This window comes from Platichthys flesus, chromosome 2 (assembly GCF_949316205.1).
Source record: "Platichthys flesus chromosome 2, fPlaFle2.1, whole genome shotgun sequence".
NCBI lineage: Eukaryota > Metazoa > Chordata > Actinopteri > Pleuronectiformes > Pleuronectidae > Platichthys > Platichthys flesus.
In genome coordinates this window covers 2,806,018-2,819,612 of record NC_084946.1, presented here as the reverse complement: position 1 = coordinate 2,819,612, position 13,595 = coordinate 2,806,018, and the positions used below count along the sequence as shown (strand labels likewise).

General features: G+C 43.1%; 1 protein-coding gene across 5 annotated transcripts in view; it reads right to left on the bottom strand.

Moving 5' to 3' along the window:
- Positions 1–2,583: 2,583 nt before the first annotated feature.
- The window catches only part of setd5 (SET domain containing 5), a 28,881-nt gene continuing 17,869 nt past the window's right edge, over positions 2,584–13,595 (bottom strand). For 3 of the 5 annotated variants that reach the window (XM_062394518.1, XM_062394527.1, XM_062394534.1), the window contains exons 10-25: positions 13,450–13,567; positions 13,221–13,330; positions 12,786–13,035; positions 12,591–12,674; positions 12,274–12,435; positions 11,797–12,174; positions 11,446–11,706; positions 10,881–10,998; positions 9,834–10,063; positions 9,600–9,656; positions 8,980–9,465; positions 8,483–8,575; positions 5,738–6,021; positions 5,486–5,607; positions 5,299–5,387; positions 2,584–5,070 (exon numbers count right to left, since the gene is read on the bottom strand). In XM_062394518.1, coding sequence (XP_062250502.1) covers positions 4,501–5,070; positions 5,299–5,387; positions 5,486–5,607; positions 5,738–6,021; positions 8,483–8,575; positions 8,980–9,465; positions 9,600–9,656; positions 9,834–10,063; positions 10,881–10,998; positions 11,446–11,706; positions 11,797–12,174; positions 12,274–12,435; positions 12,591–12,674; positions 12,786–13,035; positions 13,221–13,330; positions 13,450–13,567 — 3,412 coding nt within the window. In that variant the 3' untranslated portion in view covers positions 2,584–4,500. Of the gene's footprint in view, positions 5,071–5,298; positions 5,388–5,485; positions 5,608–5,737; positions 6,022–6,904; positions 7,099–8,482; positions 8,576–8,979; positions 9,466–9,599; positions 9,657–9,833; positions 10,064–10,880; positions 10,999–11,445; positions 11,707–11,796; positions 12,175–12,273; positions 12,436–12,590; positions 12,675–12,785; positions 13,036–13,220; positions 13,331–13,449; positions 13,568–13,595 lie in introns of those variants that run through there. The other 2 variants (XM_062394542.1, XR_009921787.1) reach the window with 2 other exon arrangements.

Sequence of the window (13,595 nt, the reverse complement as noted above, 5' to 3'; positions counted from 1 at the left end):
TGAATGAATAAATCAAATGAATGAATAAATGGGGCTTACTCGTCTCCATATTAACAAATAGTCTGCTCCTTCATATTTTTGTGTCAAATTGAGAGGTGGAAACTGTAGTTTTATATATATTCCATCTCCTCTCAGTCTCTTCCTCCGTTTCTCTTTCTACATTGTCTTATTATGGGATGCTGTGATGTGAAAAAAGTTATGTTTGTGTAGGGTTGCCATGGCAGCTGGTTCCCTGTTTTATCAATGTTGTTTAAAGTTAATAAACTCATTGACTATTAAATATTTCATTTTCAACTTTGAACTTCCTCAGGTAACCACACCCACAGTGACACCCAACAAGTGTGAAGAAGATCAGAGGATAAATATTTATCATTGGGACTTTAAGTGTAAGGGTCAAATGTCCTTTACAAATGAAAAGATATTTAACATAATTAATATATATTTTATATTATTCAGTTACCTTTTGTGGAAACTGGCCAATACCTTTATTCAGTGAACTGTGTAAATGAGTTTTATTTTTTGTTGTTGTGTCACTTTTACTGTGACCTGTATGGTCTTTTCTTTGTTGCTACATTTGTATATGCATGTGGCAGCTAATAGCTGCATGATTTGTTGAGCTCACAATGTTTTGACTTCAACCTGATGCCAGACCTGACCTTGAGAGGTTCATTCAAGCATTAAATGTGACTGCTCATTTGAAGGTAGAGGTATTACTAGGTATACCCCTTTATGTCAGCTGTCTGGATCCCAAGGAAAGTCGTGGATATTAAATATAGTGACTGTTTGCTGCTTAAACAACTAAAGAGTTATAAATGTACCATGAAGTTTACTCTCAATGATTCATCATGACAAGGTAAAAAAACATGTTTTTCAAATCTATAAAATGTCTTACCCTGAAATCTCTTCATTACTAAAGTAAATCATCTCCACGGATGTTCTCCACAGATGTGCTGATGGGATAGGTCTGCTCTTCGTTTGGGTCTCTCAGGGACTTGTCCTGGAGACATTACAGTGTTACTGTGGATCTTTGCTTCAGTTCATTGTGCTGTTTAAAGGTGAATCACTGCCTTGCATTCTCTGTGTTTCTGTATTAGTCTGCATTCATTCTTCCCTCAGTCGGTTCAGTTTGACACACGTAGAATGCAGTCAAGAGACACATCAAGGATAAGGAAAGAAACAGGTCTACAGTTAAAACTGTCTAAATGCTCTGAATGCTTTTGTTGTATTTCAGTCTTTGCAAAATATGTACCCGAGATAAAAAAAATATATATCTACTATCAGGTTTTCACTCGAACAAATATCTCTTAATATAAACATAAGACTCAGTGGTGACACAAACTCCTTGGGTGGTCGCTGCTCTTATCACTGGACTGTGCAGAGTTGTGCTCGATGGATGGCGTTTTAGGGCTGTCTGGAGCGCTGAGAATGACGGGCCTCACACCAGCAGCCCTGTGTGCGAGACAACATACCCCACCAACATGACTGTGCATGCACTCAATTCAGTCAGTGTCTGCTTGCACACTGACTGAAGACGTCTCCACCTGCTCTCTGCATCTTTGAGAGGGAGATCGGGCTCAGATGGTCTCACTCTGACAACAACTTGGGCTCAGAGTCATGTTTGACCTCAGTGTGGGTGAAACGCTTCTCGAGGATGAGAAGCATCTTGTTTCTGTATGTAGCAGTACATCAGAGGAGAAACGACCATATGACCCTAGTGATCCTCATGAGAAAAACACCCACAGCCTCTTGTTTCCTGGATGTGATGCTGATTTGTAGGATTATGAATTTGTAAGGCAGCATGAGAATATAAACCAGAAGCACAACATCCCTTATCCTGACAGAGAATAATCTCAGCTACAGTGAACCTGTCTAAATGAGGTAAATGAGTCACGTCTCATCATTCACACAATGCTCCCCCCTTGTGGACAATATTGATGATTTGTTGCTAACACTGAACAACGTCTTATAAAAACAGATTACCTCCATCAAGGAGGTTACAGCTTCATTGCGTCTGTCTGCTTACAGGATTATGCAAAAAAACAACTACTGAACCAAGTTTACTGACACATAAGAGGTGGGGTTTGAGCCAAGGAACAACACATCAGGTCTCTGGAGTGGATTTGATTAGGGGCATTTCCAAGAATATCTTTTCCCTTTCTGGAAAATTGCGAGACGGGGAGTTAGCCTTGGTGGGGTGGTGGTCAAGAGACTGCAATGAAGAACAGTAGCAGCAGCTAGGAATGATCCTGTACAGCATTAATTAAAAAATAAATACTATCTTTATTGCTGATTGACAGCATATTAATGATCTCCCTGCATCTTTGAGACTGTGACTGTAGTCTCACGTATTGTCCAATTTCAAGAATTAATAAGGGGGAAAAAAACTCAAATTTGTGGATCCTAGATGAGGGTGTCATGTATCTTCATCTGATGTTTTTTGTCGTACTATAATAAACACATAACTGGATCTACAACCAAACCGAAGTCACTGCAGCGTTTTCCTGAAACAAAGGGAAAAATGAATGACATACTAACATCTTACCACATGATCTGAAGCAACTTGTGCAAATACATGCAAGCAACTGCCTCAAGACACATCACAATGGTAGTTTTCAAAATACATTACCATCATGATTATTTTATTATCAAAAAGGTATTACATCTCTTGCTTTTTAAATCTTTTGGAGGGGACAATGAAATAGTTACTATGATCTGTGTAAAAAAAAAAAAAAACAACCAACAGAATGACCTTTACAAAAAACAAAGAGTATGCAGTGTCTGGTTTTTGGAGGAACCCAGGAGAAGACCAAATGATTAGCTTCCAACCATCTCACAAAAGTTGGTCACTTGGACCCTAAAAAAAAATGTCATGCGATAAATTCAGTGTACTACATTTTCTCCATACAAGTCTATATCACATTTCTATACAAGTAAACACAATCAAACTTCTTAGGGTGGATCGCTTTCATTTTAAGGTGCTGGTTAATTTTGGGTCACAACTGTTTTTTAATCTGTCAAACATTCATGTAACATGAGTACCCTTCTGTGTGATGGTGGTGGAGGGGGCTGCTGTTGGGCAGGTGGGGCCCAGTCACATGACTGGACCCTTGGTCCTTTGTAGTCACACAAATGCAGCGGTTTTCCAAATCCACATCCGCACCAAAAAAAAAGTCTGGGAGGAAAGAGCGACTCCTGCTGACAGCCTGCCGTCGCTCTGAAGTCCCCCTGCAGTGACCAGGAGTACCATTGCTTTAATTAAAGTCAGTCTGTGAGAAATTAAAATACAGCATTCTGTGGAAATCGTAGCAGTTCTCACAAGAACACAGCAGCTTTTTTCAAACCTAGGTTTTATAAACAATTCAAACACCCCCTTAAAGATTCCTTTGCCCAGTTTCCCTCTGTGTCACACGGAATGCAAATGATTGGTCAGAAAAAAATACATATATATTTATTTTAAAAACTCCTGTATGATAAAAAACTAACATTTTAACTGAGAAATAAAGTTGGATTATCTACCCCTTATTTTGTTCCTGCATTCCATCACTACAACATATGATCAGTATGAATTAGGAGAACAATTTAACGGATCCTAACTGATATGACAAGATGAATGCAGCCAAATGTGGGGAACATAACTGGATTTCAAATTTATTGAAAACAAAAAAAACAAAAAAAACAATGCAGCACCATGAATCATAAGACCTGTATATCTCAAGTACAATATCAGAATTCTACAGTGGAGTCGTCCTAAATTGATATCAAAACAGTCCTTTGGGGGTGAGAGAACAGAAGATAACTTAGAAAAAAACAACAGAAGAGTGGAACGGACCGAACCGAGAGGAAAAAAGGGCTGTGTCATGTTTAGTGAGAGAACATGGAGGCTGGTAATCATATGGAATGACCCTAATAAAGGAAACGCCCCTCCTCCTCCCCATGCCTCGAATATATCTCGAGAGCGGATGATTAACAATTTGCCTCTGCTTGTAATATTTCCCCCTTTTCCTAATCAAATCACTTTAACTGCAGCACAGACTCATATATATGCATCTCAGCATGTATCCAACCTCTGTGCCATGACGACAGGTACACTTCTTATAACTTTGTACAGACATTTGTGAGGATGTTTTGGCTTTTGACAGAGAGCTTGTTTGCACAGTCCGGCACATCAGCGAACAATTTCAAGTTACATGTGATTTCTTGTTGTTTTTTCTGTGTTTTTTATCTAAATTGCTTTTCCACTGATTCCATAATGATATCCAAAGTCAATGATTAGCTTTGTGCAGAATGTGGTCATTTGTTTTTTTCTGAAAATAAAGAAAGAATAGACAGAAAAAAAGAAAAGGAGAAATCCTTAAAGAAGTCCTTGCTCCTCTTAGGTCTGTACATTTACCCTCCTCACACTCCCTGGGCCCCATTTCACCACAGCTTCAGGGGCTGAGGGGGTACACAGCTTCATACACACTCACACGCTCACACACACAAAGACACTTGAACAAGGTCCTAAAAGCTTCCTGACTGTGTCCTTACTCCGGGTCCCTGGAGGGGGGAGTGCTGGAACTGGCTGAGGTTCGTCCCTCTCTGTGGGTAGTGTGTCGATCCAGAGGCCGACAGCAGCCTTGGGCTGGCCTGCAGTGTTGCTTGGCTCGGGCTGCCCGATTTCAGGCTGCGAGACGCCTGCTGCTGACCCCCTCTGGAGGCCAGGGTGCCCGAGTCTATTTTAGTCTGCCCATGGGCCCTGGGTCCTGGGGCGGGGGCCCCTGCCAGGCCACTGTTGTTCAAAAGACTTGCTTTTAAGTGGCTGCTGCCGTAGCCATGGGCTCTGTCCGCGTTACTGCTGTTACTCTGCTGGTGTAGAGACCCTGCGGGTGGCCGCGAGTCTGGGGATGAAGTGGCGGTGGGGGAGTGACTGGGGTAGGTTGATGGAGGGTGGTCCTGGGAAAGTCCAGGGTGGGAGGGGTGGCATGCGTAGAAGCTCTGGCCTGATGAGGGACTGTAGGATCCCGGGAATGGAGAGGTGGAGGTCTGCTGACGGAGTGACGGGCTGTCAGTCTGCCGGTGGCTTTCTGATGACTAAACACAGAGACACACACTCACTATTCTGTTGTAATGACACAAGTTGAAGGTAGATTTCATGTCATAGAGAGAAGAAGGTAATTGTGAACGAAAGACAAATGTTTAAGCTATCAATCCTGCCAAAATGCCCTCAAGGCATGATCATAATACACCTGCCTCTTTAATTACAATGTTGAATCAGGTCTTGAACATAAATATCCAAATATATCATACTGGTGTGTCTACCTGTTGTGAGTACACGGAGGGACTGTATCTGTGGGGACTCTTGATTGGAGAAGCCATGGACGCTGCCTGCATCTCATATCGATCCCCATCTGAAATCACAGAAAAGGTGGATCAGCTCCAGCACTAGCCAAGATAAAATTATACACTTGAATCTATAGTTTGACCTTTAGATTTGTTATCGTCATACCAAACTCCTTCTCTGTGGATCCGTCACTCCTCTTGTAGATCCGCTCCATTTTGATGCTTCTAAGCACACGCTCGAGTGCGCCCTGGCCTTCCCTTAGACGTTCAACAGTAGTGGGAACCATCCTTGGATAAGATACAAATCCAAAGGTTATCTGCCGCTCAGCTCTGATCGCAAACTAATCAGGAACATTGTCACTACAGCTTGACAGGTGAACATCTTAAACTTAGTGAGCCATCACACTCAGCCCCTCACCACTGGTTGTTGTACTGGCGCCTGGGCTCCGCAGACGGGCCCTGGTGGTCTGGAGGACTGACCTCCTCTATCTGTGAGATAGGGTTCATGAGTGTTGAGGAAGAGAATGAGCTGTGTGGGGTAGCTGGAGGCTGCATCTGCTGATGGGAATGGGCATGATGGGAATCTTCGCTGTAATGGGAGCCAGGCCGGGAGGGGGTGCCACCCAGGGAGGAGCTGCTGCCAAAGGGCTCTGGGTCTCGACCGCTGCTCTGCTTCCTCTTGCGGTACTCCAGCAAAGACACCTGAGGCAGCAGAGGGAGGAGAAGTGATATTAAACAGTTGCTGATGAAGGACGGACACACACTCTGATATAACTTCATGTCATTCATACAGATGTTGGGCTGCTGACTGAATAACATCATTCACAAAAACTAACTGAGTGATGGGCAGACCGCATGCACCACACCAGAGAGCACTCACCTGGAAAAAGTATTTCACACTATTTGGTTTAACAAAAAGAAAAACACCTTAATCACCATGGAAACCATCTCTGACATGAAAATGATACTGTATGCATTTGGTTCCATTACATGAACAGACTTGTAGCCATGAGAAAGACTCAGTGTCTATCACTTGATGCATTCTGAATTAGTAACATACAGCATCCGAAGCTTTGACAAGAAAGCAGGCAACTTTGAATGCACCAGGCCATGTTGCAACCACGCTGAAACAACAATACAAACACTCATGTCACGTCCACACAAAGTTCGAGCACACGCACAACATTTAAACACATACTCCTCAACAATGAGAATGAGAGCACTCGACCCAGTTTAACGTTGTCATGACACAGGATAGGCTTGTGGGAGAAGAGGGTGTGTAATGGATGGCTCGTCAGAATCTTTTTAATGGTGTAAGATTACATAGATAGATTGCAGAGGAGACTGCAGATGGTAGTACAGCAAGTAAATTACCATAAAGCTCCAAGTGTCAGTGGTCACATTGACAGGACCGAAATGAGACGGGCTGGCCTACAGAGTCTGTGATCTGCGTCACCAGGACGTCCTGGCCTTATTTCAGTAACAGAGGTGAAGTTGGACACAAGAGAAGGTTTTTAATGCCCTTTGGCTTTTTGAAGCGTGACACTCAAGCAACTGACGTCTCATTGCTTGCAAATGCCATTACCTCTTGGGAAAAAAGCTAAATGAATCCTGGAATACGTTGGGTCGAGACAGATCCGCCCAATGGAGCCATTGCTTCTCAGGGATTGAAGGACGCATTTGTTGACTGCATTTGAAGGAGCCTGCAAAATGGGATAGCCGAGTTGCCCTGCTGTGATGCAATCGATCATCAATTGAAGCTTCTGAAGGTAACAGCCCCTGAAGACACGGTTACAGATTCAGCTGTGTTTAAGGTAACTCTTACATGCCTCTCATGTATTTAGTTGTTATTAAACCTTCTAAGAGTTATTTTATCTATTTTCTGTTCTATGTTACTGTTTTTATAGATTTATATTTGTGTTATTTTGAAAAAGATAAATGGTCAACCTATTTAACAAACTAGTCTTAATAACACCCTCATCCATCATTAACCAATCATCTCAGAGGCCTCGTCAGTCCAGTTTCCCATGTATATTTGTGTATTGAGGCAGCCATGACCTAGTTGACTGAGGCTGTATCCATACTACTATGTTTTCATTTCAAAAGGGCCCTTTTCAAACTAAAAAAATGTTTTGTCCAGACAAGCTCCAGATCAGTTTAAATCCCTGGCTTTAATAAAATGCCTGAAAAACCATATCACATGACCACTCGGCATACGCATGCTTGTGTAAACGGGAAGCATTCGGTTGTTATTTGCAGAATTGTTGCAGATTACTGAAATAATTAACTTGTCTACTACACATGTAAGCAGTTGTATCATTGTCAAATACAGAAATTAAATGTACAACAGCTGTTAGCAAAGACAACAGGGTCACAAACGCTTCTAATTGATTATCCATGTAAATGGATGTACATGGATGTAGCAACATGGATAATCAATTACATTTACTTCCCGGAAGGAGTTCATCTGATAGAAAGGCAGACCAATTAGTGAAGCTTCATCCTGACCGAAATTACTCAATCGGCAGGCGGTTGGGAGTGTATTTCACCGTTTAAAAAACCTCTTACTTTCTGCTCATTCAGACTGAAACAAAGCCTAAAAGATTTCAAAATAAAATGGGGCCAATAGCGTTTCCAAACTTTCCAAACGGTTTCAGTGGCTCTGACACTGTGGAACAGTGTGGACGCTAGGAGCATCCTTAGCAGAGTTGATGCTTTTAAAATGAAAACATAGTGTGGATGCAGCCTGAGAATCTTTACAGGTATCATTATCTTCAATTTAATGAAATTAAAGTAAAATCCCTGATCCCAGCAAGTGTCAGAACCCCCAGTAAAGACATGAGACTTTCCCACGGTACCGTGGTAGAACTGGATGATTGGTTTAGAATGAGCCATGGGTGAGATGGAGGAAATACGCATGAGCTTCATCTTGTCATGAACCATCAGCATCTTGTGCTGAAGGTGATGGATGAAACTCTTACTCACTTCTATGAGTTTGACTGAAATGGTAGAAAAAAAGAAAAAAAAACTCCTGCTCAAAACGAGTCAGAGTTCAATGTAGGTTTTGAGGAGGAGAGGGTGGGGTGGGTTGTTGTATGCAGATGCAAAGAAACAATATTTACATGCACACTTCTAAATATGTAGTTGTAGGGAGAATATTCACCATATTTTGTACTGGCTTGTATTCACTTCTTACAGCTATAGCCTGGTAATCTGGCTTCCCTGTCAGCAGACTAATGGTATGCTGGTTGGCCCTCTGCCTTGGAAGAAAAGTGGAAGAGAAACTTGGCAGAAAGTGTCAACTAACAGCGAGGGGGAGGGAGGGGACTGAGGGAGAGGGAGGGGAGGGTCAAAGCTACAGAGTGGACATAATTTCAGATATACACAGGAAATGCTTATATATGTCATTTAAATGTCTAATGTTTGTGGATGTGTCTGCCTGACACAAAGGACCATTTGATATATTTAAGACAAAGTCAATGGGCAAACATAGAGCAAGGGGAGAAGCACATCATGACGTTCGGCTAGTCAGTTTGCACATATCACACTCAAAATCATTCCAACTTGAGAAGAAAAGATTAAACTCCTCAAGATTTACCCAAAAGCAACCAGAGATAAAAAAAACAGTTCACAATCAGATTTAAAAGTCGGAGAACTTGCCTTCCTCTTTTGTGGTGGGTTGCTGGTGTGAGGAGGTGTGCCACTGTCTGGGTAGCCTCCCCCATAATGAGGCTCACCGTAGGGTGACATAGAGCCGGGGCCCATATCTCCCATCATCCCCTGGCCACTTATAGAACTGTGGAAGGACTCTGCAGGGGAAAAGCCTCCCTCTGACAGGGACTGGCGGCAATCGGGGGCCACAGGGTTTCCCAGGTTTGCATTAAGGGGTGAGCAGGTGTATATGAGGTTGAACTCTGTCCTGAAGGCCTGCTCTCTGTTTTGGGGGTTTAGGTCCGAAGGAGCACAGGGCACTGGGTTTAGGGAGCTGGTCCCAACACATGATGGACCCTGGGAATCATGGCCTGAGGAGCATCCAGGAAGAGAAAGGTCATCTGAGGTCATGGCCACAGGGCTCTCTAAACTGGAGGGGAGGGACAGGTCCGGGAACTGAGGCCGAGGGACTTCAAAGTCTGTCTGAAGACACGGCTAAAGGTAGAAAGGAACAAAAGAATGGAAAGACAAAACTATTCAGACCAATTGGAGTAACCAGTCAGCAGTACGCAGCATGTAACGGTATATAACTGCAGTTAGGAGCTAGTGGCATAGAGCTGGGAACGTACCGTAGGTGAGATGGACTCTGGCCGATGAACAGGAGACGCCTCAGGGGACGATATGTTCTGGAGAGAAGCAAAGGTTGTTAGAGAACTTCACAGTCTCAAACAAATGGTGTGTCAGAAAATATTAATTAAATTGGAGAATCCATCCAGGTACATCAACGGTGTGTTGGTGTTGGCTATATACGACTGGTGAGGATGGATATTAGTGGTATTAGATGCATGTTGATGTGCACTTACTTCAAATTGCAGTGGTGTGTTGCAGCGGCTTGCGGGTAGCGAGGGCATTGGTGAGTAGATCAGGCCATTGGGCAGCAAGGAGCCACAGGGGGTATGGAGCAGCGGGTGGGGGGAGTCCTCTGGGAGTGGCGGAGTGATGGGTGATAGTGGGCGAAGCAGGTTGTCTGAGGGAGCTGGTGTCGTCTCTGTCGTATACTTGGAGAGACGCTTCTTAATTGGGGGATTGAGCTCTGAGATTTTAAAGACATAAAGACAGTTGATTAGTGCTGACCTACAGTGGCAAGGAAAAGTAAGTGGACCTGCACGTTTAAATATAATCAGATCTTCACTAAACTATAATAAACAACAAACAGACTGGACCTGTGAGTTACAGTCAGTTTTAAAAACATTCCAATATTTTACATAAGGTATTTACAAGAAACACCTGATGATGTGAAACAAAGATCTCAAAAGGCTCTGACATTATAAACTGTATTATAAAAGTTGCATGAAGCTGGACAAAGTTACAAAGTAAACGCAAAGACTTGTAAACAGGGAGCAGCAAAAATACACAGCCCTTTATTTCACTGCACTTGGATATATATTTTTTTGTTGCTTCCTCTGTCATTGTTAATGGCTGATTAAAAAGAGTGGGGTGGAATGTGTGAACTTTTGAAGTGGAACATGCCAAAAAGTTGCAATTGAAAGTTTGAGCATGATTTAAGTACATTAAATCTACTACAGAATGACTTCAAACTAGGAAAATCAGTGTGCCGCAGAGCTCAGACATTAACTCAACACAGAAGCCTTGGAATGAGCTCAATAGAAACATTCACAGCAGAAATCTGAGAGCATATCTGAGCTGAATCAGCTCAGTATTAAGAACTCTCTCCTTTCTCCCCAGTGCAGGTCTGATGTGCAGGTTCTTCACTTACTTTTTCAGCCAACGCTGTGAATGTTGTAATGGTTAACGTACATTTCCTTTTTACTGAATAAGATGTAAATCTCTTTTTCCACCATGAGTGGACGCAGCAGTAAATAAATCACCTTGATTGGGTTTGTACGTACCAGTGGACAGGGGGTTGGGGGTGGATCTGCTACTGTTACTTTGCTGAGAGGAGGTGGACTCTGTGCCATCTTCTATACTGGCTGAACAGCTTTCATCCTCCACCTGCTTTATCCATCTCTGTGTCAAAACAAGAGTAATGTCTCGTTAAAAATAACAAGTGACACATTTGTTTAAACTAAATAAGCATATTTAGGCTTCACATAAAAATAATACAGATTTAACTTGCTAAAATACCTTGATTTTTATAAAGGTGATAGAATTCAACATATTTCATAATAGTGTGTGCCTAAAAGTCTCATTCAATAAAAAAATATATATTTGTATAGCACCAACTATATGACATAACATACATTATCTCAAAGCACCTTACATAGTAAGGGTGATATCTTACAAAATTATAAATAATAAATAAAAACACGTCCCACAGCCAACAAGCACTTTGGTGACTGTAGAGAAAAACTCCCATATACAGTAAAGTTTGTGTCTTTATGGAAAGGTTTGATTAACTTCATGGTCAATTTAAGGAAAAAAGCACAGAATATGATGCCTCACTGCATCACTTACCTTTTTGTAGCAGCCATAAGTGCCATCCAAATGGAGTGGGCGGGGCCTGCGTCTCTCCGGGTTAAAGGGGGAGCCGAAGCGGACGTAGTGTCTGGGTGCGGTGCAAATGAGCGAAGAGTGGGAGAGACCTGGCAGCATATTCAGGGTGGTGGCCAGCACCGTGGGGTCAGTGGTTATCCGCAGGGGGCGCTCAACAAGCACCTCTTGCTGGACCTTCTCCCCTCCAGGTATCTTGTCATTCAGCCACTCTGTCACAAGGTACTGAAAATTCAAAATCACAAAGATGATTAGAAAAGATTGACTTGACCACAGATAAGTCAAAATCCTACTAATTATTGTATGTTTACTGACCTTCTTGGTTTTGGGGTCGCGCAAGTTGCCTCTATTTATGCAGTTTAGACCCTGACTGTCTCCATCAAGTAGATGACCCCCTAGACCGCTATCTCCGTGGCCATGTTCGCCGCCATATGGACCCTGAGATCCCTCCTCATCCAGAGCAGCCCCTTGCTCAGCTGACGATGGCATAGCCGCCAATGCTGCAGCTGCGGCAGCTGCCGCTGCCTGCTGCGCGAGAGCTTGACGCTGCCGCCGGGCCCGCTGTGATGAACTCGACCGGTAGCGAGAGATCCGACTTTTGGGCCGAGGCTTTGTAGGTCGTGCAGGTTTAGGAGTGGCAACTGGGGTAGTGGGGTAGGGTAATGAGGTCTTTTCTTCAATAGATGAAGCTTCCTGTAACAGAATAGGGCATGATTAGAGCAAAAAAATTTACAGTAACATTAATGGAATATTAACAGACATATGAGTAACTACTTGTATTCCCTCACTGACCATCACATAGGTGGTACGTCGCGTGCTGACCCCTACTCCAGTGCTGTGAGGTATGGAGGTGTTCCCTGTGGGGTTTCCTGCCCCGTCCTCAGTTTCTACACCCTCCTCCTTTATCTCTGTTCCTCCCACTCTCCTCCTCCTACTCACCAGACTGTTTAATGTCTACATGAACAAACAGGGACACAAGAGATGAGTGACAAAGGCAGAGAATTGCCCTAAATGTGGTCTTGTAAATGACTGATTTTTGACTTATTGGAACTGGTTCCACCCGTCCATTAGACATAGATATTCAGGAAAGTACTAAAAAAATGCCGTACTTTTTTACTGGAGATGGGGAGCCCATTTTCGTCCACCTCTCCATCCTCTCCGTCCTCCACTTTCATCTCATCCAATAGACTCTCCTAATACACATACACAGGCAGCACATAAAGAGAAAAAAACACAGATTAAGTACACCAGGTATACTATGGGTATCCATTTGTCTTAAGCGGAAGCTACACACAAACACACACCTCTGCATCACTTGTCCCCGGCAGCTCTTTGGCCTCCTGGTGCTCATCTAGGGTCTGGTTGTTATCGCTGGTCAAACAGCCCTCGATTTCCCTCCTGCGAGCTTTTCTCCGACGGGTCTCGGCACCAATCAGAGGAGAGGGAGGCAGGAGAGAAGGGGGACTCAGAAAGTTCTCCTTGGGGCTCAGGTTGTGCTTCTGCACCGGGCAATTCAGGTTCCCCTTAGGGCAGGCACAATCCACTTTGTAATGACTGGTGGTTTGTAACAAAGATAAGATAATTAGACAATGAACAATGCCAGAGGTGGAACAGTAAGCCGACAGTTTTCAAGTCAAATAAAAGCTTTCGACTGACACCTACATGTTTTGTATTCATATTATCTACTTTACGTCTCTAGACCGGAATTGGACTACTTGTGATAGGAGATCAGTACTGACCAGTTATTGAACTCATAGTCAAATCCAATGGTGACCTCAGTGTCCTTTGTGATGTGACTGACAGCATGGATGCAGAGATGGAACATACCCTCAACAATCATATGTCGGACCTGTAGAAGGCAACAGATGGATATTTTAGAAAAGAGAGCACTCTGATTTTCACACTTGGAAAAACGAATTTCTCCATTACTGACATATATATAAAAATAAGAAAAGCTAAAAGACTTACCTCAGCGTTTGGAGTACAGGACCTTCTGATGAAGCGGGCGTCATTTCCAAAGGTCCGTGCATCAACGCACATCTCAACATCGTTATATTTTGAGTGAAACAGCACAAAGGGGTAGGGTCTGGAAAAACATGAAGAAAATGTCGTCA